The sequence below is a fragment of the Cyrtonyx montezumae genome, unplaced genomic scaffold (assembly GCF_038088225.1).
Source record: "Cyrtonyx montezumae isolate F1298 unplaced genomic scaffold, pur_monq_1.0 scaffold_12, whole genome shotgun sequence".
Taxonomy (NCBI): Eukaryota; Metazoa; Chordata; class Aves; order Galliformes; family Odontophoridae; genus Cyrtonyx; species Cyrtonyx montezumae.
In genome coordinates this window covers 6,223,437-6,248,462 of record NW_027071848.1, presented here as the reverse complement: position 1 = coordinate 6,248,462, position 25,026 = coordinate 6,223,437, and the positions used below count along the sequence as shown (strand labels likewise).

At 40.3% G+C, this 25,026-nt stretch overlaps 1 protein-coding gene across 3 annotated transcripts in view; it reads left to right on the top strand.

The window, feature by feature from the left end:
* NOX4 (NADPH oxidase 4) overlaps positions 1-25,026 on the top strand; it is a 114,797-nt gene that overhangs the window by 40,933 nt on the left and 48,838 nt on the right. For all 3 annotated transcript variants that reach the window (XR_010621835.1, XM_065729975.1, XM_065729977.1), the window contains exons 12-13: positions 3,466-3,526; positions 22,058-22,139. Coding sequence is in view for 2 of the 3 variants with exons in the window: in XM_065729975.1 (XP_065586047.1) it covers positions 3,466-3,526; positions 22,058-22,139 (143 nt within the window). In the remaining variant the exon portion in view is untranslated. The remainder of the gene's footprint in view (positions 1-3,465; positions 3,527-22,057; positions 22,140-25,026) is intronic.

Below are 25,026 nucleotides of genomic sequence, written 5' to 3'. Positions count from 1 at the left end.
TGCTTTCTAGTCTCAGCTATTCTGTAATTTCTCTGATTCCATGAAGACAGTTAAATAGGTAAGAAGATATTTTTGTTGCACTTCATTACACTTGTGCAGTTGTCCATGGATAATACATGAAAGTCAACGCACTTCTATCGTTAAACTTTTTAAAAATCTGTATGAATGTTTCTCTTAAGCGTATGCAGAATTTTCTTCAACAATATAGACAAAGCCACAGTTGGGGGACTTGCTGTGTTTATGGGGAAGAGAGGCATAAATAAAAGCATGAATAAAATTTTCCAAGTTCAAAGTGCAGGTTCATAGGAAAGTCTTAAGATGGAAGGGTCCTCTGCTGATAATTTGGTCTAACATTCTGCTGCAAGAGGTGCATTCTTCTGCAATGGAAGAAGATAAGTTCCTTCACTTCTTTTTAACTGTTCTTGCATTGAAAAATATTTTACTTACATCCAGAATGAGTTTCTCATGAAGCAGCTTTTTTGCCCCTTGTCCTGTAACTGCATATGCTGCATCTTTTTAGATATTGGCAAATAGTCATAATACTGACGTGAATTGACCCTCTTTTTTGATGCAGCCCAGGATACTATTGTCCTTTGAGGCTGCAAGCACACACTGCTGGCACATGTCCAGTTTTTTTGCCTACCAGGACCCACAAGTCCTTCTCAGCAGGGCTGCTCTCAAGGATTTTGTCTTCTAGTCTGTACACATACCTGGGAACGTGTCAATTGAAGTTCAACACCTTACTCTTGTCCTGTCTGAACCTCATTTGGTTCTTGTGGACCCACTTTTCAAGCCTGTCCTGGTTCCTCTGTATAACACCTATTCCTTCTATCAGCTACTCTATTCAGTGTCATCAGCAAACTTCACGGAATCACAGAACTGTAGAGGTTGTATAGGACCTTTAGAGATCAGCGAGTCCAAACCCCTGCTGAAGCAGCTCCCTAGCCCAGGTTGCACAGGTAGGCATCCAGGTGGGTCTTGAATGTCTCCAGAGATGGAGACTCCACCACCTCTCTGTGCAGCTGTGCCAGTGCTCATCACCCTCACCATGAAGAAGTTCTTCCACACATTTGGGTGGAACTTCCTATGCCTCAGTTTGTACACACTTGCTGAGAGTGCACTCAATTCCTCTGCTGTCACTGATAAAGTTACTAAAGAGCACCTGTCCAAAGACTGGTGAAGGACATCACTCATCACTGGCCTCCACCTGGACATAGAGCTGTTGACCACAACCTTCTGACTGCAACCATCCACCCATTTTTTATCCACTGAATAGTCCACCCTTCAGATCCATCACTCTCCAATTTGGAGATAAGGATGTGTGGAACCATGTCAAAGCCCAATCACTCTGATCACTCCGAACCTTCTTTTATTGTGGATTAAACACACATTCTTGGATCTCCCTTTGTATTTCTGATTCTGTAACAGAATTATCTTTGTGGTTCTTTACTGGACCTTCTACAATTGTTCTATAGAATGTGGGGAATATAACACTGTGTTGCCTACATGATGGGTGTGTTTCTTCTGGTAAGATTTAGTAGCATGGTAGGGTTTTTCTGGAACTCTGAGTAACACTCAAATCTAGATATCAGCATAAAAATAGGCTTCCTAAAGGCTAAAGAGATATAAATCTTTTATTATTTTTTAAGAGAAATGTAGAATGGAGTTTGTCCCAAGGTAAATGTAAAGGATAATAGATGTGAACCCTGTTGGGCGAGAGTCAAGAGTTGTTCAGCCCCTAATTTTAATGGAACGAGGGAATGACAGGCAGTTTTATAGAAGATGTGCTGAACTGGGATTTTTCATTGTTGTACAAAGAAAATCGCTCGCTCTCCTGTGAGGCACAGAGAACCTTAGGGTAGACCAGAATGAAAAAGTAACTCTGCCAAAGGTTCTTACAGAAGTCCCCAGGAAAAATACCTTTGTGTCTAGAATGCCACAAATTCTTTCTAGCTGAGAGGAGACATGTCTGTTTTTACGTTGAGATTTGTGACTTATATTTTTCTTCCAGAGGACAGTGCGAATTGCCACAGCAAGTACAGACCGTGTTGACATTTACAACCTTACCTTAATACTGTAATTTTGAAGTCTTAAGTCTTGCCTGAACAAGTGTTTGTGATAAATGTTTGTAGGAAAACTTGGAAGACATTTAACAGTTAACAAATCTTAGTAGTGGTCAGTACTCTTAAAAAAGAATGGTATTCCTCTTCAGGAAGATTGAATGACTAGCTGGGACTTTTTAATCCTTGTTCTAGGTTTGGCAAGATGCAGAGAATACTAAAATGTTACCTACTTCTTTTCTGCCACATAAGAAGGAATAGGAATGGATCCTCAAGCCTTGAAGCCAGTGGCTTCCCACTCCAGATTTATCTGAGATTGATTTCATGCTGGGAGTGGTTGAAAAAAAGAGACAGGAAGTATTCTCACAAGCTTGTTGGATAACTGAGGCTTCAGTGCTTGGACTGTATCCCTCAACCTCTTTTATTTATAATGCAGATACATTCCATGAATTTCAACCTTCTCCTCAGTGTTTGTATTTGTCCTTAGCAGGAGAAAATAGAGACAGAAGTGTCACTGATTTGGTGTGGAATTCATGATGGACCTTAGATCAATTGTTAACAGATTTTAGGAAGGATCTCAAAATGCAGTAGTAGTATCTTCTGTCAAAGAGAAACCAGTAATATTCATTTATAGAAGGAAAGCAAAGAATCTTTGAGGTATAACAATGATCCCGTTCATGTGTGAAATCATTTGGTGTCTCAGCAAAAGCTGTTCAGCCACTGAGTTTGAGCTCTCTCTGGCTTACCAGGAGTGAAACTGAGAAGGCTCGTTAGACCTTTGACATGGCTTGTCTGGAGTTTTCTATATATCATGGTGTAGATACGACTGTAAATAACAATTCATTTGTTGACAGTTAGAATTAAGTAGCCCTGAGCAGTGGATATAGCTGCAGAGTGAGAGCATAGTGGTTGCAAAGGGATTTCATTGTGTGTCATGCAGTCTGGTGTTTTTCCTATGAAAGCTCTAAGCTCAGCTTAAAATTATGAGCCCTGACACTGAAAAAATGGAAATCTCTGAAAGGAAAGATGTTTCTTGAAATGCCTTGATATAAGTGTGATGGGGTAGTTCCTGATGTTGAGTGGTAAGGGTTGGCAGTAGGGGACTTTTGTACTTCTGTATCCTTAGTTGATACCATTGTGGAGTAATGCTTAGTGAAGTGGTTGTTCCAAATACCATCTCCAGACAAACCCATCCCAAACTCCTCTGTAAAAAAATGAAAGGGTTAAAATTGAGTGGAGGAACCACACTCATGCTAGACCCGCTTTGTAGAGGGAGTAGCTGCTGATACGGCTCCTCAGGAATGACCTATTTATAACAGATTCTGTCTTAACAACTGTGTTTTTAATGCATTTTTTTACTTTCTTGTTACTTAAAATTGGTCCTTAATATATTTAATATTTTTAGTGCCCTACAGATACCAAAGCAACGTTTGGGGTCCACCTTAAAGTAGTAGGAGACTGGACAGGTATGTAGAAAAACAATTCCTTTCAGAAACCAATATCTTTACTTGAACTTTCTGGCTTCAGCTCTGTTCTGCCTTGATTGCAGCACAGTCTCACTAGAGAACATTTATGCTTGTTTTCTCAAAGTTGTTTTTATTACATTCATGATGCAACCTCTGCTTTATTGAGATGTGAATTTCTCCAGATAGCATGTTTCTCCAGCTACTAACAGATGTTCTGATGACAATTTAATGATTTGCAGTCATCCTCAAGTTTCTGCCTCTTTTTCTAATTTTTTGGTAGTCTGCTGCCCCTGTACAATGCCTCTGTACATAGCAGAGACCACAGAAATGCTGAAATGTGCAGCTCTCAGATAAGAGGATTTTAATGCCAGTGATTTGAATGGCTGCCAGGTTAATTAACACCCATGGAACAGTGAGATTACAGGTTGCTTTCATGTTCTTCCATGCTCTTCGATTGCTCTCTGAATGTCCTCCAGACCAAAGGTGTAAACCAAGATTCCCTGCAGAGGAAAATGTTAATTTCCTGCTCCCTATACAGTTGTATACTCAAGTGCTAGCTGTCATCATTGCTTGGCAGCTGACTTTCTTCTTGCTTAGCATAGCATTTCCTTGTAAGGAAGATAAATAAACAACACCATCTTCATTTCCTACGAAGAAATGTTTTCCGTGTTACTTTGCTTTGGCTCATGTTTTTGTGGAATGGAGTCACATAAACTAAACCCTAAAATGAATTAAACTGATTCAGGGGAAGTAAGTGCATCAACGTCTGTCCAAGTTGCTGGTCCAAGAGCATACTCAGCTGTGGAAGCATCTGAAAGTTTAATAGGAAAAGGTTGAGAGGGCGATGCCATTTTTACCTGTAATGCATAATCACACCAGTTTTTTGTACTTTCTTTCACACTAGTTTTCTGTACTTTCTTAAAATATAAGTTGTTGGCCATTCAGTGGCAGGTTAGGTCTGCCTCAGTGTGCTGTTGTGCATCATTCCTACCCAGGCTGGGAAAGGACAGTAGGCACCCCAAATGGAGTGGAGAAGAGCTAGCTAAATGAGTTTTCCAAACAAAGTGGCACATTTGAAGTCTCTCCCTCAGTGGTGTGAATCACTCTTGAATACTATTTAAATGCCTTTCTTCCAGCTCAGTATCTGTATTCTCCATTATTAAGCAGGTGTGCCTAAGTAGAACTGTGGACATTGTCCTAAGCTGGACTCATGATGTTGTTAAAATATAGAGTGCATTTGTTATAGTAGTTCAGCTACACAGGGATATCTCCCCTTGGGTCAAATGAGCTTTCAGAAAGCAGGCTGCTTACCCTGCATCTGTACCAAGGAGGCCTCTTCTCACTCATTCCCTTAAGCACTCTAACAATTAATAGTCTCTAATCCTCTGACTGTTTGAGGAGCATACTGAAGAAGTACTAAGACATTTACCACGTTCCTTATAATCTTTCTTAAGCATATTTTAACGGCTGCTCTCAGAGACAGGATATTGGGCTGGGAGAGTTTTTATGCGGCATTCTGTCATTTAAGCTCCTCTCACGACCTATTCCCTCAGCCTTTATCCTATTTATTCAGATTCTCTATGTATCACATTTTCACTTTCCTGACAGTTTATGCCTGATACCAAAGAGTTAGCAATTTGTTTTAGAGATCTCAATTACAGGCTTAAATTAAAGGGATGCAAGCAGGGTGCAGATACGGTATGAAATACAAAGAGGAACCAGTTCATTTGAGATGTTGCTTCCCTCACTGGGTTCAGTTTCTGCTGCCTGCCCCTGGGAGACATACAGAATGAACAAGTGCCTGCCATTATCTGTAAGGGCATGAGCTGGGGATAGATGCACGCTGCTGGCAAATCAGTTGTGCAAGTTATGTTTCAGGTTGAGTCTCTGACACTGAGTCTCGTGTTTTGAAAATTAAATAGAATACCTTGTGGCCTTAGTGGTTTTACTTTGTCAGTTGGGAAAGCAACTGTATGTCAAGAGGAAAGATAGGAGGTAATAGAATTATCAGCTGCTGGTGAGATGTTTCTGTTAAATAATGTCAGTTATTGTCCATATCCCAATGCATAAAACTGTAGATACCCAATAACTTGCAGGAAGTGGCTTCTAAAAAGAAGCAGTCCTTTTAGAATTACTTTTTTTTTCCACACAGATATAAGTATATAGTGGATTTCAAGGCAGTATATGCTGTTATTTGCTTTTTAAAGCAATGATTTGAACATCACAAAATGTGGGACAGACAAAGTAGGGGAGAAAGGGAGAAACTTCAGACATTAAATCTCTAAGACCTTTGCAAAGCTGAAAGTAATCCTGATCCCCTAAGTGATGTATCTCTTGCTTTACTGAAATCAAATGGAGCTGTCTGAAATTAGAACAGTTGAGATCCTGCACTTCTCAGGAGTACTGTAGGCAGCAGCATTTTTAAAATAAATTACCAATATTAATCTGAGCTCTTTTATTTCTTGTCTGTGTTATGGTAAAATTAGTAACTGTATTGTGCTTGGCTTTCATGTTCATTACAGAAAATACACAAGCAGTAATATTCCTCCAATGTGGTCTTAGATGCCTGTGTAGATTCTTTCATGTGAACTAATTCTCTTGGCTCCTTTTGCAGACTTCTGACCTATAGCTGTGTCTGATTCAGGAGGAGACAAACCAGGCTCCAAGCAATGCCTTTTTCTCTTCCCTGATTTTAAAGAAAGTTAAGTTACGCATCTCTGCTTTAGAGATAGTTTAGTTAACTGAAATTTAGTTGTGAGTTTTTCCCACATACAGGTTCCTGACGTGATTTTTCCAACTAATGCTGTGTGCAGTGGATCTTGTGCATAGCTCCTACAAACCCACTAAAGAATGATAGTGTAATTATTTCTGTTGCAGACACGTGATTACCTAAGTCAGAATCATAGAACATTTTTAGTTGGAAGGAATCTGTAAAGGTCATCTAGTCCAACTCTCCTGCACTGAACAGGGACTTCTGCAGCTCGGTCAGATTGCTCACAGCCCCATCCAGCCTGACTTTGAATGTCTTTAGGGATGGGGCATCCACCACCTCTCTTGGCAATCTATTTCATTGCCTCATTACCCTTATCATTAAAAAAAACCCAAACAACAGAACTTTTTTTCTTTTATCCAGTCTAAATCTCCTCTCTTTTAATTTGAAACCATTTCCCTTTGTCACATCACAACAGACTCTGCTGGAGTCTTTGCCCTTCTTTCTTACAGCCCCCCTTTTAGATGTTGAAAGTTCTCACCAGAGCCTTCTCTTCTCTGGGCTGAACAGGCTGTAGACCACAGCTCAACCTAGCTCTCATTCTGAGCTACACCAGCACATCCCATGGTGCAGCTGCCCAGCAGATAGTGCTGTTGGGTGGTGGCTTTAAACCTCACAGGATCACTGGTGTCACAGCAAGGGCTTCTGTATGAATCCATAATGAGATCTATAGATGAGCTAATAAGCTGATTTTGCTATTAGTGATCCTTCTAAACACCTATTCTGTTCTGCTTCTGTGGTAACCTTTTTCTCAGTCAGCTTTGAGAAATTAGGTACCTTAATATTTACCAGATAATTTTTTAAAGCTGATTTTTCCTCACTTGATGCCTAACTTGTCCTAGAGGTGTCAGCTATCAGGGAGTGCTTCTGCTCTTCTTGCTGCTGCCTCCAGTGCCACTTGTTTGGTCCAAGAGCTGACATTTCATCTTGCACCTCTGGCAGTAGAACGCAGCCCTTCCCACCAATATTATGCTACTTTTTTTTGCTGTGTGACAGATGGCAGCAAAGGAGCAGTCTGACAAAATGATGTGTGACATGGTATGTGTATGAGGCAAACATGTGTGGTTAAGTTCCTCCATGTGGAAAGAATGATGCCCACTGACATTCGTTAGTGCTTTCTGAGCATTTTTTGGAGATCCAAACAGTGGATGTGAGCACAGCAATGCTATCAGTGGTGCATTTCTGCAGTGGTGACAGTGATGTGAGCAATGTCGTGCTCTGACCAGCCATGCACAGCTGTGTTCTGAATTTGTGTTTATAGCTTTCTTCTTCGTTCGTGAATGGAGACGACTATGTTGAGAAATAGTGTTTGATAGCTGAGAATTTGCTCTGGAAAACAGTGCTATTGTGCTCTTTGTATCTCTTGCAGTTTCCATGTAAATAAATTGGAAACGTTAATTTTGGAGAGACCTGTATATTTCAGTGTATTGATCTGCATTACTGTGGAAAACTATGTCTCATTTGAAAATGCATATCTTATCTTATTCTTCCTGCTGGAGATGAGGACAGACATGGTCAGGACTATGGACTAAAATCTCAGACAGGAAAGAGTACATGATGTAGAATTCTTATTTTTGAACAGCATAATTTTAATGCAGTTGTTTGACCTGCTGGAGGTAGACTAAGGACTTTTTTGTATGCTCTCCAGGAAAAAATAAACATGCTTTTTCAGTATCTCTGAAGGAATCATGGTCTAAACTTTCTGAGCAGAGAGGATTTGTCAAAGACTTGCCAACTATCTTCATGACCCTCATAAGACCTTGAAACTCCTAATACAGGACAATCTGAAGCACACTGAGCATTGCTGCCCTAGCTGCTATAGGAGATAGCAAAGGAACAGGATCTTCTTTTTTAGTAACATGGGGAATAGTTTGGGAGATATTGACATAGTGGATCACTCTGTCATTATCACCATATTTGTAGTGGATCTTGTTTCACTGGAGGAATGTGAAGCAGAAGGTGACAAGAAGGGAGAATATGACTACAAAGTCTGCCAGCAGGATGTGGCAGGGTTGTCCTGGGATCCCCATCATCGCTACCAAGTTTCTCTAAAGCTATCTAGTCACTCCTAATGAGCAGTTGCTCCCCTCATTTCCTGTTACTTATAGCTCTGTTTGATTTGTCCTTTCTCATTCCATAGTAACATGAATTTCATTGTGTTCAGTTATTCCATGGGATTCCTGGCAGGGTGTGAAGGTGTTAATGTTGTCGTAGCGTTGATGGTTCCACAGAGCTGAAGGCAGAGATGGAAGAGATGTTATTTTTTCTCTTACATTTTATGATTGCTGATTCTTATCTTCTCAGTGAGTTCCACTTATGCTTCTCAGGAAGATTTCTGAATTGAGTGCTAAAAAGTTTTAATTGTGTTTCTTTTACATACTTTGATATTAGTAATAAAAGTAATACTGTCATTACCAGGAGGTTAAAATACCTTAACAACATAATTAGCCAGAATGTGCTACAAAGAATACTAGTTCTATTCTTCAGTGCTATTAACATTCATTATTCTTTTTATTTATGCATGTAAACAGCTCATTAAAGGCAGGATTAAGTGAATGGAGAAAAAGGAAGGTAACAGATTCAGTTCACTGGCTGCATGCTGGAAGCTCCTTTTCCCGGAGTAAAGAATTAGTGCTCAAAGAACATGTCTGAAGTTTTGACTCCAGCTCTGGATTGTTTAACACTTGAACTGCAGCGGGTTGAATACCAAACCCAGTATAACTTGCACAGACTTTGATTTAAGCAGTTCATGAATTTTACCTCCACAGGGAGCAAGATCAAGTTTGTTAGGACAGAAGGTTGCCTCGAAGTCTCTGAAGTCCTTTCTTTATAAACCTTGTTATATGTAACTCCCTGTTAGTTGCTGCTTTAGACTCACCAGTTCTTTGCACTCATGCATACAGGAGTCCCATTCTTGTAGTAGTTTCTGTGCAGAGGATCAGAGCTGCTTCAGACAATATGTGAAGTCTAGATGGACTTCATGGCTTCTTTGTACAAGGACCTTTGACAGATGTGTAATGGTTTCCAGAGAAATGGGAGAGTTGACACAAAAATGCCAGCTCTTCATGCATGCCTGCACTTCTCTGGGGCTGTAACCCACTTGCTTGGATGTCTCTCAGGTTTTGCTGGGTAATGCCTTCCAGACCAGCTTCTTGTTTCACTCCCAGGTCTGAGAAGCTTCTCCCTCAGGGGCAGATGAAAAATGCAAGCACACTTCAGACTTGAAAATGGGAGTTATCACAGTTGTTAGTTAAAATGTCTTTAAGTTAGATTGAAGGTGTCTGTGTTTCTGGCACCCTTTCCTAACAGACTGTGAAAGTGCTGCAGTTAATAAGGAAAATATTGTTTAAAATTGGGAATGTTAAAAGAATGGGAGTAACTGCTGTAGGAAATGTTGATGTTTATAAACTTCATGAGTGGAAGGGGTGGTTGTATGTGCTCCCAAGTCTTGCACGATGCTTTAGAATTTCATGGGTTAATTTCTATACAGAAGCTAGCAGAAGCCAGAAACAAAACTTGGGATTGAATTAGTCAGCAGAATTTCTGGCTTTAGCCTTTGAACGTCCATAGGATCTTTCTGTGCACAAAGTTCAGCTCTGTGATGGTTCCCATGATTTCATAAAATCACAGAATCAGAGTGGTTGGGTGGAAGGAACCTTAAAGACAATTAAGTTCCAGCTCCCTGCTATGGGCAGGAAACCTTGCACAAGATCAGGCTGCCCAGGACCCCATCCATCCTGGCCTTGAACATTTCCTGGGATGGGACACCCCAGTTTCCCTGGACAACCTGTTCCAGTGCCAGTTTTGCACTCTCTCCTCTTCTGACATTCCTTTGAAATACTGAATTGGACTCACTGCTCAATAGCAGAGTCATCACTGTTGTGTGCTGTGGGGATGATGTGAAGTGTTGCCATACAGATTGCCAGCAGTGGTGATTGATGGGCTGTTCAGATGACTATTTATCATGCTGTCTCATATTGCTCATTAATCTTTGGTCTCTCTTACCTGTCAGCTTATTTCTACTGATGTCTTATCTAACAACTGGATGGGAAGAGAGAGAGTATATCTCACAATCTGGATTTGTTCTGTGTTTAGCACAGATCCATAGTGGTGTTTAATAAAGCTCTGGCAATATTGCAAATGTTATGATCAAATAATATATGAGTTAATCTTATTTAAATACCAAATATTATGCAGCTCCCTGTAGGCATGATAGTAATGTTCACGTTCTGGTAAGGGATCCCATATCTGTTCTAGGATTCCATGATCCTGTATTGCTTTTTTTTTCTTTTTCCTTCACTCCATAAGGATAAGTACCCCACTTTTTGCTGTCTGTTTGTCCTCGCACAGAACTTTGTACTGCATCAAAACAACAGTGATCAGCTTGAAAATCTTTTCATTCCAAGCTGTATTAAAGTCAGTGCCGGTCCTCTTCAGAAGAGGCAAAATTCTGCTTTGGTTCCCTGTAGCCCATTTGTAGCACATTTTTGTGTTCCTCCATCTAGACTTTGACTTTTGCATGTGATTCTCTGCTTCATCAAGCACTAGCTGGAGAGTTTGAGTTTTTCAGTGAGGCAGCAGCCAGTTTGTGATCCAAGAATTTTTGAGGAGTACTTACAACCACAGCTCTTCTCTGTCCCAACCTTCCTCAGGAGATTTATCCCATTAAATCATAAAGGTTATAAAAGACCTGTCACCACCCAATGATATAATTATCAACTGCGGAAATGAGATTTGAGTGGATAAAAATGAGTGTGACAGCCACATGAGTATTACTTACCATTCTTCCTTTACCAGCCAAACCTCAGAACGTGCACTGAAAGCACCACGTCATGACACCGGGCCAACAGCAGGTTTCCATACTTGGCAGAATAGGTATTTTGGCTTCTGCAGTAAACAGAATAGTGAAGTTTACTTTAGAAGGATTATAGCTATGCATTTTGTACAAGGTTAAACCACGCACTAAGCCACGTGCCAAGCAGAGCTCTGTACTTGGCTATGAACTTAGTGTCCCTTTGTGACAGAAAAGTGCAGAAGAGAAATGTGGGAACTCATTCCTGATGGGAATGGAGTGAAATTGCCAGCACAATCCATTTCTTAATAAAAAGGAATCCTTTTGTGAATGTCAGTCTACGGAGTCCATTTGTAACTAAAACCTTTTCATCTCTCAGGCTTGGCCATTTCAGAATAAGGCGAAGTAAAAATGCCTTAAATACTGTATAGAGAGTGAGATGCTGCAACGTAAATATTTACTGTTTCTGGTTCATGAGTGAAATTTGAAATGACTCTTGTTACATGCTGAGAGTGACATTCCTGAATGAGACAAATGGCACAGTCATCTAATTATTAACTCATGTCTTCAAGGAGAATGTGTAGGAGGAAATTCATAGGCTGGAACTCCCTTAGCCAAAATGTAGATGGAATTGCAGTGTTGTGCACAGGGGTGTGTGAAGCACAGTGTGACTTGTTAATAAATGGTGTGCTGTTGTGAAAGGCAGCCAAGGATAGGCAGGGTGCAGCCTGTATTTTTTTCACTGACATTGTAACCCGCATTTCTACAGCTCAGCCTTACTCTCGCTCTTCCTCTTCTTTATTTAAACCACATTGTGCTATGAATAGGCACAAAGTTATGGAGCTTGCTTAAAAAACATATCATGATGCTTTTTATTAATATAGTTTGTGACATTTGTGCCAGATTAGCCCAGAGTACTCTGTAGTGGAATAATATTCCATGAGATGCAAGTTTTGCAGGGAGAGGTAATATCTTTTATTAGATCAGCTGAAACAGACAGAAAAAAAAAAAAAGTCAGGCTTCCAGGCATGCAGAACTTCAGCAGGTTTGACAAAGAGGCTGAAAAGTCAAAGCAAACAGCAGGGAATACAATAATATTCCCTCTTGTTTTTAAGGCTTTTTTCATGGTTTTTTTTTTTTTCTTTTTTTGAGAAATACGAGCTAGACTTGGTAAATAAATAGCAGATGCCCTCTTTCACCCTGCAGTTTTTTAAAAGTTGATTTACCATTTCCATGAGAAATGTTGTTTGTTTTTCCAAAAATTCAGATTGCCAAAAACACTGTCTCAGGGCCAAAAATACCACTTGTAAATGCTGTCCCCACTGCCTTTTAGGATTTGTGTGTCTGCAGCTGTCTTTATCTTCTGTTGGCTGAGTTCCTGATTTCACAGAATCATAGAACTATTTGAGTTGGAAGGGACCTTTAAAGGCCATTTAGTCCATCCCCCTGCAACGAACAGGGACACCTATAGCTCTGTCAGGGTGATGTAGGGTGTATTTGCAGTAATATGCTTTGGTCTCTCTCTCCTGCAGGGGAAAGCACTTGAATCATGGCAGATCCAGGTTAGGTTGGCACCTCTTAAGTGGGAAAAGAGGGAGACACATGAGGAAACTCCACTGTCACTGTGATTTGCATGACATACTAAATGTTATTTATATAAACGTGGATACACACTTCTTTCTACTTCCAACATTTAGATATATGTGTATTTTTTTTACCTCTTATTGTGATATTTTTTCGTCTCTTAAAATCTCATTGTGTTATCTTCAATAAATTTGGATTGAAAATGTTTGACCATCTAAAGAGATGATATTGAGATAGCTGCTTTATGGAAAGCATTGTTGTGTGCCTAGTAGTTTGAGAGGAGCCTTTATGGTAGGCACTGTTGATAAACAGTGGCTGTTTGGATCTTTGACATATTCAAGCTATAACATTTTGAGCATTGCTGCACTAAATGCTGTGGTCATGGGCATGGGAGAAGGGTGAGAAAAGGGCTATGAATCCAAATAGCCACGTTGCTGTTTGTTGGACAGCTCAGGGGCTCAGGAAGGGAATTTACAGAGGGCTATGGGCACATTTTTCAGCATTGAAAGGGAAATCTGAGGTAGAGGGGGAATTGCATTGATCCTTGGCTGGTTGAGGTTTGCTGAAATGGCCTCTGTGATGAATTTTCTGAGCTGTTGCTGAGAGTTAACACACCTAGATCCTCTGGGAGCCCTCCTCTTGTAAGAGCAAATGAAATAAATCAGTGGGCAGTTTGTGCTCTTCATTGCAAGAAGCAGTTTTAAATTCTATCCTTTTGAATCAATCTAACATATTCCCTTACTCAGTGTGGGTGCTGTAAGTGCTATTTCCTCAAGGAAAATGCCACAGACACCCACACATGGTTTTGGAGATGAAGCTGAGATGCTTTGCTGTGCTCTGCTAAGAGGCTGCTGCCAGCCTTGACAGCACAGGGCTTTCCCTCAAGGATTTCACTTGCTCTGTGTGAGCTGAATATCCCTGCAGCTCAGTTGTAACAGATATAAAAACAGAAAAATCTATAATTAAAGGAAGAAGTTTTTATAATTTCATTTTTTTGATGTTTGCTTTTGTGTGTGTGTGTGTGTGATGAGCTGAGGGGATTATGCAAATTGTGTCCTGCTATTAACTAGCATGGCAAATGGAATTTTCTCTGTGCAGCTTCCAAATAAAGTAGCATTTTGTTAATCCAAAAACCAGTAAAGCAGTATTTTAAAAGCCTCCTGCATCTCTCAAGGCATATGCACAACCATTTCTGCATGCAGAGGGCTTTGTTATTTCCATGCCATTCTGTATTGCAGGAGTTGTGATAGTTCCTCAAGTGCGTTGTCATAGCGGGTCATTAAAGGAGTCACTCAGACACCAAGTGAGAGTTCATCTTTATAGACGAATTGACAAAATTTCTCTTTCAGAAAGTGATGTAATTCATGTTAAACCACAGGTGTCTTGCACTAGAAAGTGTTTATCACTGTCGTATTTCACCAATGTTTTCAAGATTTTTTCTCCCACTCAAGGTTGAGAAGAAATGCTAAAATATTCAGTAACGGACTTGTGCAAAAACATGTCTGATCAATATTATATTATTTTCATAACGTGATATTTGAAAAGTGGAGACAACAAACCACTAGAACATCCTGCAGCAAAGTCAGTGGAAAGATATATTTTTAAGATCTCACTATTCAAGTGTAAAGTAAAACCAGACAGACTAGGTCATAAGTAGTAGTTTGTCTTCAGGGAGTGGGCTGGCTTAAGTAGTCAGGAAGGCCTTTCTTAATGCATATATAAGAAGAAATAACAGAATTGCTCACAGCAGGGTGAAATTAAACCAAACTTTTGGTACATTTCTTGATACACTCCATCCATTACCTTTTATCACCTATCCAGAAGAAAAATAAATAACTAGTATCTAATGGCCCATTTTATTTGCCAGTCATTAAAATGATTTCCTATGAAGGTTTTGATATTGCCCTTCAAGAGATGTTAGAAGAATAAGTGCCTCAGATATGATTAGATCTTTGGGAAAGTTGCTCATTAGTTCCCAGTGGATCATATCCAGTTGACTAGCAAAATTTAAATAAAAATAGGATCCAGCTGAACTCTGGTCACTTTATCCTGTGTTATGCTTCAATGAAAGAACTTGTATGTGTTGTCTGAGAGAGACAGACAGTGGGAAACACAGGAGAAATGATTTGTATTTATACTGGAATTCCTCAGTACCATTTTTTGTTTCTTATTTGGATCCCTGTTACTGTTACTTCCAGCATTTTGGTATAGCCAAGAGGTCTACCAGAGAGGGACTCAAGGCATTTCCACAACAGGGATGAGTATCAGTGCTGGTATATCTCAGCACAGACCTGGTATTACGTGGATTCCATCTCTCTGGCCATGGACACAGGCTGTGGGAACAACTTAGCACCTCTAATGCAGGTATTCACACAGCTGAGCTGTGAGGAAATGGAAGTTGGTGGCCAATTTTTACAGATGCTTGACTGAAGTCAGTGTGGCTTAGGTCTGCACTATGCTTTATGACCTTACGGAAATGAGCAAAGCCTCAGTGATTAATGGCTTTAATCACAGGGTTATTTTGAGGGAAGAGGTAGAGGACAAGGATTGGGCAATCTTGGGACTACTGATAGTGTGAAAGCACACTTTTTTACCCAATGTTCAGACCTACTGATTGCAGCAGTAAGTGAACTTTGGTGGAATTTTTAAGAAATGACACAGCACAAAGAGCTGTATGTACTTAGCAGTGATGTCTCTATAGGAGCATCCATTGCTGGGCCAAAATCTGCTAGAGCTTCCCTCCTGTCTGTTCTAATGACATACTAGTTCTTTGTACGAGACCAGCCTGTTTGGTGTTTTGGGTATGCAAAGCATTTTGTGCATCACTATCCCCCAACAGAACAGTGGCTGAAAATGAAATCTTGTCAGCCTTAAATTGCCCCTTATCATTAGATCTTCATTCCAGTTGTATGCTGGGAAAATTTTCTTATCAGAAAGAGTGGAACACGTTGCCCAGGGAGGTGGTTGAGTCACTGTCCCTAGAGGCGATTCACAGTGAGTCACTGTCCCTAGATGTTTAGGTGTATTAAGTGAAATGGTTTAGTAGGGATATATGGGTGGCAGGAGGATGTTTGAACTAGGTGATCTTGGAGGTCTTTTCCAACCTTGGTGATTCTATGATTCTATAGTCTTGAATCCGAGTCTCATAGTATACTCATTGTTGCCCACAAAATCTTTTGTCATATCTACTTGTATCTGGGAGGGAACAAAGAGGGAAGGAACTGGTGGCCATTAAGAGATAGTGGAAGCAAATTGAAATACATAAAATTATTTCTAAATATAAGAGAAAAGGTTTTCTTCCGAGTACAGGAAGAGGTTCTTAGAGAGGCTATGGAGACCCACTCAGCTGGGAAGGCTGCAGAGGTGCCTCACATCCTCAGCTACTCTCTAGTTCTTCAGAATTGTTATATGATAATCTGCTTGTATATATTGAGTGTAATAATGAAGGTATGTATTAGGAAGAGGGTGAAAGTATTTCCTACTTACGATCTTAACTGAGACCTAATATGAACAGACAACAGCAGAGAAGTTGTCAGTGACTGGTGGTGTTTCTGTTCTGACAAATGCTCTTGAATTGGATTAATTTGATTATTTTATAGCTGCCGTGTTTACTTAAGTGTACCTGTAGCGTGTTCAAATGAAAACACTTAAAATATATTAACTTATGAATCTACTTATAGACCTGGCTAAAAATACCAGTACATGTTTGCGTGTAGGTGCATGCTAATGTTTGATCTATTCTATGGTGGAGGTGATGTGACTGTAATAGCCCACAAATGACACTGTAGAGTCATTATAATTATTTCCATGAAGACGTCAACATTGTGCCCAGTAGGAGAGAATTATTGGAGAAAAGCAGAAAATGAAGTAGAAAGAGATGACAGTGCAGCTGTGTGCCTCTGTGGTGCTCCCATGCCTTGAATCCTGTATGCAGGTCTGATTCTTTGTTTCGAACAGCATACATTAGAAGTGGGCAAGCTTCAGGGAGGAACAGAAAAAATGTGCAAAAACATGAAAAGGCTTCTAAACAGGTGACAACACAGAACACACGGGCTGTGGAAAAAGATAACTTTGGAAAAAGGTGACAGAGGTGTACAAAACCATGCATAACAATGGAAGAGTGAGTGGGAAGGCCCCAGTTTCTGCCAGTCGCAGAATTTTTTGCCATCCAATGCAGGCACTGCTTCAGAGCAAATATAGGATGGTGGGTCTTCATGCAGAAGGTGAGAAACGCCTTGGAATTCCTTATTTTATTTATGGGAGGGATGATGATGTTTGGGCCTCCCTACTCACAAATAATTTGAGAGACTTTTTCTTTGGTGAATGTAAGGGTATTTTACATCAAGTGTCATGACTAAGAGTGAGGTAGAGCTATTGTGTCACCATTTCTTGTGGCACGTTGTGAAAGAGGAAAGTGCATCACTAATGAAAAAAGAGCTAGTTGAACTTCCCTGCACTGACTCATGGAGTTCAAACAGGAAGGTGCAGTCCTTCACGGCCAAAGAGAGCAATTGTAGAACTCACTGCTACAGAATTCAGTGCAAATAATGTTTCTTTCATAGCACATTGGTATAATGATATTTTAAGGTTAAAGTTACCTTCTAATACGTTCTGGAATAAACTCTACTTCTGTGAAAGAAATACTCTTCATGTCTGAGGAAAAAAATTAATCTCTTGATAAGGGCAGTAGGTTTGAACTCCAGAGGTCTACTTCTGACAGCATTGAGCTCTGAGTCTGCTTAATGTGACAGTTCCTTTGTGTCAGAAATTCTGACCAATAATAAGTCAGAGATCAAAGTGAAATATTGGACATTTCAATTTTATGCCATCTTGTTACTCATCACATTTTTATAGCCCTTCAGCTGGCAAAGGCATCTCCCTAAATGCTTTATTTTTTTTTTCACAGCACTGAGGAAGTATTTAAGACAGTATTTTTAAATTTACAGGCCTTGAGAACAAGACCGATTAGTGGGTCTCAAATCTTTTCTAATGCCGTTGGCAGTGTTAAGAAAGCTGACTGAATTACTTTTTTATTGTTCTGAGGCACTGAGGAGCTGTCCATAACTCTGAAGGTGTTGCAGCCTAATCTGCATTTTTCAAAACAACAGGTGGATATTTTTAGGTGGAAATTGCAGAGTTTACAGATGTCCATGTAGTGAAAGATGGAACAAAGATTTGTGTCTCCAATGACAGCAGAAACGCAAGGTTTATTATAGAAACATGTTTGCTAAATTTTCAGAGGTATAGCTATATGAATAGACCTTTTGGTAGACAAATGGATTTCTGGACCACAACATTCTGTGCTTTATAACTGTGATAAGACTTTGTTCTTCCATTCCCATTTCTTTACTGTGAAGGTGGCTAAACACAGGAATGAGCTACCCGGAGAAGTGGCTGAAGCCCCTTATCTTTCAGTTCAAGGGACATTTGGGTAATAACTCTTAAGTTTTGGTTGTCCTTGAAGATGTCAAGCAGTTGGACTTGATGATTTCTGACAGTTCCTTTCACCGGTACTATTCTATCTTCATTTTTTGTCATGCCCCATCCCCTATATCTCCCACTTTCATCTGTGTTGGAAGATGTTGTGATTTCTTGGTTGTTTTTGTTCTTCTGTTTGTTTGTTTTTGTAATTTGAAAAAATCCTTCCCTTTTTTGAGCTTTAGGCTTCTAAATATACTGTTGCAGAAGCATCAAACATACCTATCTCTTGTCAGTAGCTGCTGAAGCTCTCATCACCTCCCTCATCACATTGCTGGATTGTCCTTAAAGGCAGTGGTGTCATTTCTACCAATTTGACTTTCACATTTGTGTCCACATGTGAAATAGAGAATATCATAGACCTGAAGGGTGAGTCATGTACATAATGATCCTGCAGAGAAATTAATCCTAAAGAATTCTGTTCAGTGTGCATTTCCCTCAGGAAGCTTTATAGGACATGGCAGCTCTATGTACTGAAGTCAGTTGTAGGGTGTATGTGAGATGAGGTGGAACACTACCATATAAGCCTAAGTGTTGCCATGGAAAAATTGGTAAAGTCATATGGCAAAAAGAGAACACATCTGCCTGGGAAATTTGCCATAAAGCAAGGAAAAAAAAAGGTAAGAGTTGGCTTTAGCTAAAACTCAGTCCAGTAGGAGGACTTTTTAAGCCAATTTCAGATGCTCTGGCTGCTTCTATTCCCAATACTGTCCAGCACTGTCAGGTTGCTATTTGAAATATTTTCAAGAGTGCAGCTTGTTGAATTGAGTTGTGGAATGCAGCCAGCAGGCCTAGGCCAAGGAGAAAGGGCAGCACCATAAAACAAGTTAGAGAATAGAGGATAAAGATGGAATACAGCTCCCAGCCTGAGTGCTGGCAAAACAGTGGTGTGGGACACATCTGCACCCTTGTTGAGATGAGTTTTGTCTCTCCCAAAGAGGTGTAGGCCCTTTGCAACATCTGCCAAACCACTTTGACACACTTAAATGTAGCGCAGTGTTGTACAATATTGCACTGAGAAAGAGTGCCTCTGGCAGTGTTTTCCATTGCTTTTTTCAACCTGCTTTTATATGCTAAAAACAAATAGATCAGGCGCCTCGAAAACATCTTAATAAGCCAGCCCTACATTGGGGTGGCTTAAACTGCACACTGGAGGTCAAAACGCTGAAGTCACAGTGGGAAGTCCTCTTGTTCAGAGTTGCCATTGAAAACTTGCTCTCGCTCCTTCACCAGGCATATACAAAGGCTGCTCTTGTTCATAGGAAGCCTCTTATAAAGAGTTCCTCGAGCGGCACCAGTAACTTGAGTCATGTTGAGAAACATGAAAAATACATGAGGATTCCTGAGGTGGGGGAGGAAGTTAATGTGCTCACGCTGACACATAAACAGTTGGATATTTTGCACTGATTAAATCTTTCATCTCTTGTCTCGCGGCGTTTGAAGATCATAGCATACCATCTGGAAGGATGACGGCATCCTGCATGCAGCATATTGCCATGTGTCGGGGGACTGGTGATAAAAAAAAAAACTTTGCCTCTTCTTGAAAGTTCAGAAAGAGGTAAAATGCAGTAATGGCAAGGTTTTTGTCAAGGCAGTGAGTGGGATCTGCTTTGACAAACTCCCACTGAATTGCGCTTCCATCTTTACAGCATTACATTTATCGTTGTTGGCCACATCCTGTCTCTGTCCCAGGCAGATACAGGGAAAGCTGAGAGCTACCTTTGAAGATGTGGTAGAGAATCTTCTGGGTGCAGATGCTTCAAAGTCGAATTTGAAGAGATGTGGAAATGAAGGCAGCAAGTATTCTTGTTTATTCATTGCTGGAGTTTTCTTTGAGATGTTTGCAAAACTTCTTAGCCAGCTGATGGCAGAGTAGATCATCATCAGAAAGACTTGACCTTTACAACTGAGCCTTTATCAAGAGACTTCTTATTTTGGATTTATTGTGCTTTCTTCAAAGTAATATAATTTTATGAAGCATAGGTAAGATTTGTATCCAAATTGATCTGTTTTAACTATGATTACATAATAGTACATAAAAATTAATGTTAAGAATACCATCGTATACTGAACTGTAAGAAGTGGGAAATCACTCCTTTTTGGAGCTGGCAGATTTGTCTTCATTGATTCTCTGTGCCTTGATATTGTTATCTGTGTACCCTATTTTGGTGGATATTTTGAGATACCTAGGGATACAGAGAAAGGAAGGTCTACATTTGTTTGAAAGTTCACTTCCCAGAATGAGAATCATATATGGAAAAGATGGCTAGTTCAGAGAAACACGTAGCACAGCCACTGCACGCAACACAGGCTACAAACAGTAGTGGCTCAGCAAATGATGGAGGCTTTGGGGGTTGGACTTGATGATCTCTTGAGGTCCCTTCCAACCCCTATGATTCTATGATTCAGCTGTAGCTGAAGATTTTAAGGTATATAGGTATTTCAGGAAAAGCAAGAGTTGACAAGGTGGGAAGTGTATCAGCAGTGTCCTAAGCATCTGTGCTACTTGAGGAGTAGTTAAATAGAAGTTGCAGAGCATGCCCACGCTATGGAGAGCTGAGAACTTGTGCTTAGGGGGGTTTGACCTGAATGGAATTCTCTTCTTTCTATCAAGATAAGTTGGGAAGTTTCCCATCTACTAGGAACTGAGAAATTGTTACTGATAGAAGCTTGTACAGAGCCCATTTATTTTTTGCATGGAGCTACCTCTTGAACATCAAGTAAAGGCAGCTACCCAAAGCAGCTGCCCCACAGTTATTGGTCAAAAAAGCTAAATTTCAAAAAACGTATCTACTGCAAATGACCCCAAGGTTCACTTTTTGAAATACATAGTTGCTGTGGTTTAACTTGATAGGTGGCTGAGCATGGCACAGCAGTTTTCTCCCCCTTCCCAGTGGGATGGGGGAGAGGATCGGAGGGAATAAAAAAAGTAGAACTCATGGGTTGAGATAAAACTATTTACTATGATAGAGAAAACGATAATAATTAGGACTATGTATATGTGTGTGTGTGTGTGTGTGAATGTATATAACGTGTATGACAAACGATGCAGAAGCACCACCCCATGACTGACGCCCAGCTAGCCCTCCAAGCTGCAGAAGGGAGTGAGATAATTCCCATGCCCTTCGAAACTTCTTCTGCTTGATATCATATAGTATGGAATATCCCTTTGGCCAGTTTTAGTCAGCTGTCCTGATTCTGTTCCCTCCCAGCCCCTTGGGCCATTCACTTTGAATGGTGTTGGCTCCGTACAACACTGCTTAGCAGCAACTATAACCATTGATGTGTTATCCACATTGTTTTTCTCCTAGAACCAAAACATAGCATCATACCAGACACTCTGAGGAAAACAATTCCATCCCATATGAAACTAAGGCAATAGTAATGAACAAAAAGCACTGCAGTCTTTCAGCCTTCCTTAGAAATATCAGTGAGTCAGTTACCAAAGGACTTATATGTTGTTTTAATTTTGATGAATTAATTTATATTCATTTAGACTACTAATCTTTGAGTGCTTGGTGAATTCTTAGTTGTTCCTCCTTTCTGTTTATACTGATCTCTTCAGGGCAGGGACAATTTCTTGCTGTGTACAATGCCCACAAGTCCTATATGCAGACCTCAGAAACTTCAAATTACTACTGGAATTCAGCATTAGAGCGAAATAAAAACCAAAACATTTTAAAATGCCATTAAGGGGGCTTACAAGGAAGAGTGATTTCTAGACTTAGGAGTTTTGTCTGTGTGAATATAGAGATTTTCTTCATTACAAACTTAGCTTGGCCCTTCGCCAGTCTGTGCTGGAGAAAGGAGTTAACTCATGCTAGTGCTTGCTTACTGGTAGCCTGAACATAAAATGCAGAGTCACAGTCTGGGTTTGTTTGTGTTCTTTTTTTCTTTCTACTGACAGAAAGATTTCGGGATTTACTGCTCCTACATTCAAATCAAGATGCAGAGATTCTGCCCATCTTTCAGCAGAGGCGCTATCCCAAGTAAGTAACGCTGTCTTCTTGTGAGAGTTATAATCCTTATCTATTTGCAGCTGAGGAGGGGAAAGCATTTATAGCACTGTGCATGCTTTTGGTGTGAAGTCCTATGGCAGAACTGTTACAGGGCTACACTTGCACTGAGATTTTCAGTCTTTCAGCAGTGTCAGAAAGAAGCAGACATGCTTTGCAAGCGTGCCCAGCTGTCAGGGGGAGGTGGTGGCAGAGTGCAGACATTAAGCTGCCTGGATCAGTCTAGTGGAGCTTTGTTTCACTAGACACTGTGTGTTGACATAGGCAGATGTTTTGTCAGGCTAATCCCCACTCTTCTCTTTGTGAGATTCCATCATTTGCAGTGTCAGATTCCCTTGGTTTTTAACAGGCTCCCCTCAAGAAGATTGCAAGCACTAGAAAACATTTTTTTCCTGCCATTTTTAAGGATACACATGCAGGCAAACCAAAAGAACAGTGTTGTGTGTTTTTTCATGGTGTAATCATATTGACTTTGTCTTTTTCTCTTAAACGACATACGTGAATGAAACAGTTAGCACTGCTTGCTGTATTGTTCTGAAGAAGTTGTGTATTTCAGTAAAGTCTTGGAAAGAGGCAGTGAGGGGAAGGAAGAAAAGATAGTCCTTCCATTAATTGTGGCCACAGTGAGCCATGGAGGGATGAATGTGGGATGAACAGAGGGAGGAAAAGGAAAAAAATACTTGGAGACACGTCATCAACAGTGGTACCAATCAGCAAAGTTATTCGTTTTAATCAGTGAAACTTTTGCGTTGTCTTTAAGGGTGAGAAGATTCTATCACTGATTCTGTTGTTTGCATCACCTGTTGTTATTGCTTTACTTGATTATCATGGAGGTATATATGAGACTCTGGGAGTTGTTTGACTGCTCTGCTTGTTTCTTTAGGACTTCCATGTATTATTGCATTGGTCTTTCACCTGGTGGAGCACTAGAGTTTTTCCACAGTAGTAAAGAGTTATATTTAATTTAAATGTTTTCTCTCATGATGTGGACACTGTCACACTGGCCTGAGAAGCAGGTTTATCCTCCTCATCTCTTTGTAAGCTGTCTGACTTTCCATTTTTACATGCAAATCATTGCTAATGTTATTGGCAAGTGCAGTATACTAGTGTTGTCAAATCTATGGGGGAATGAGTATCTACTCTCTTTGCTCAGTTCATATTGCAGCTCTTTCAAGATCATGCATGGAGATATTTGGACTTAATGTGGCCCTGTATATGAAATGATAAATGTTTTCAGCAACATTACTTGGGAAGATTGGGTGATTCCTATAATACAGAAAGTCCATCAAACCTTGTCACTTCATTGAAGGAAAATTTTGCATATCTTGTTACAAACAATAGATTTCTGCTTTAGCATCATTAATCCTTGCATATTTGCTTGTTTGCTTACAGAAATTCATTGTTTATTGTACTTCATTTACAAGCTAATTGAATACTGTTGATATGTCCTAATTTCCCCAGGGGGTTCCTTGACTTAGCAGTGTATGTACACAACTAGGGTGGCAACTTGAGCAGCAGTTATCACTGCAGCTTGGATGGAGCACTGCACCACGACTTGTTTCTCCTATTAAGCTTGCAGAGCAGGAGTTCAGCATCATCTTATACTTCCTTCACATGACAATGCAACGTGCATCATGGGAAAATTGCAGTTATTAGGGAATAATGGGTTATGAAAGTATGTTCTCCCATAAATGCCTACAGTAGAGTTTCATAATGAAATATAATGTACCACATGTAGTCAAAGGTTACTGAACTAGGAGGAGGAGTGAAGTCCAAGCAAGACTTACCCATACCTCTGGTGAGCTTCAGAAGATGAAACTGGACATTACTGAACCCCTTGTCCACCTCATCAGGTAACTACCCATCCACAGTAAAATGTTTGATGGAGAAAATCTGTTTCCTAGCTGACACAAAGCCATTGCTCCTTCTGTGGGAATTCACATTCCAAACACTAAGAATAAACATGCAGCTGTGGGCAGCCAGGCAGGCAGGGCCTCATAGCAGCCTCCAAATGTTTGCGAGAAGATTGTGTAGTGACCTTGCAGCTATTAAGGGAAAAAGAACAAAACACAGAGAAATGTTACAAGTGTGAGAGCAAATGGTTAACTTGGTATGTTAAAAGGGTAGGAGTGAGGATAACACTGCACAAAACTCCCAGTAATGTCCCAGTATTTAAAGGGATTATAAACAGGAGGAAATCCAACATTTTACACATGTAGATAGTGATAGTGGGGATGGCTATAAACTGAAGGAGGGAGATTGAGTTTACATGTCAGGGAAGTTTTTCACTGAGAGCATGGTGAGGTGCTGGCACAGGCTGATGAGAGAGCTGTGGGTGCCCCATCCCTGGAGGTGCTCAAGGCCAGGTTGGATGGGGCCATGAGAAGCCTGGTGTAGTGCTTGCATTTGGCAGCCCAGCCTGCAGCAGGGAGGTTGGAACTCAGTGATGATCTCTGAGATCCCTTCCAACCCAAGCCATTCTGTGGTCCTGTGAAAACTCTGCTTGTGAGGTCAGAAGTGTTAGTGTTTTAGCAAATTTCTCTGATTTTTTTAACAGAAGTGACATGTGATCGCAGATGCATTTCTTTCTTTTCAAGATACTACCAAAGTCCTCAAATATGTGTGTGTGTTAAGAATAATTATTTGCTTTTCTTCATTTTCCCTTAAGAAATACTCATTCTTTTTATGGGTTTGGTGGAAAAGTGATTGGATGATTCACCGCTTTAAGAGATTAAGAACAGAAGGGACCATTATGATCTAGCTAGTTTGCGTCCCTTCTTAACATGAGCAATAGAGCATTGCCCAATCATCCCTGCAGCAAGCTTCTGGTTTAACCAGATCATAAATTTAGAAAGACATC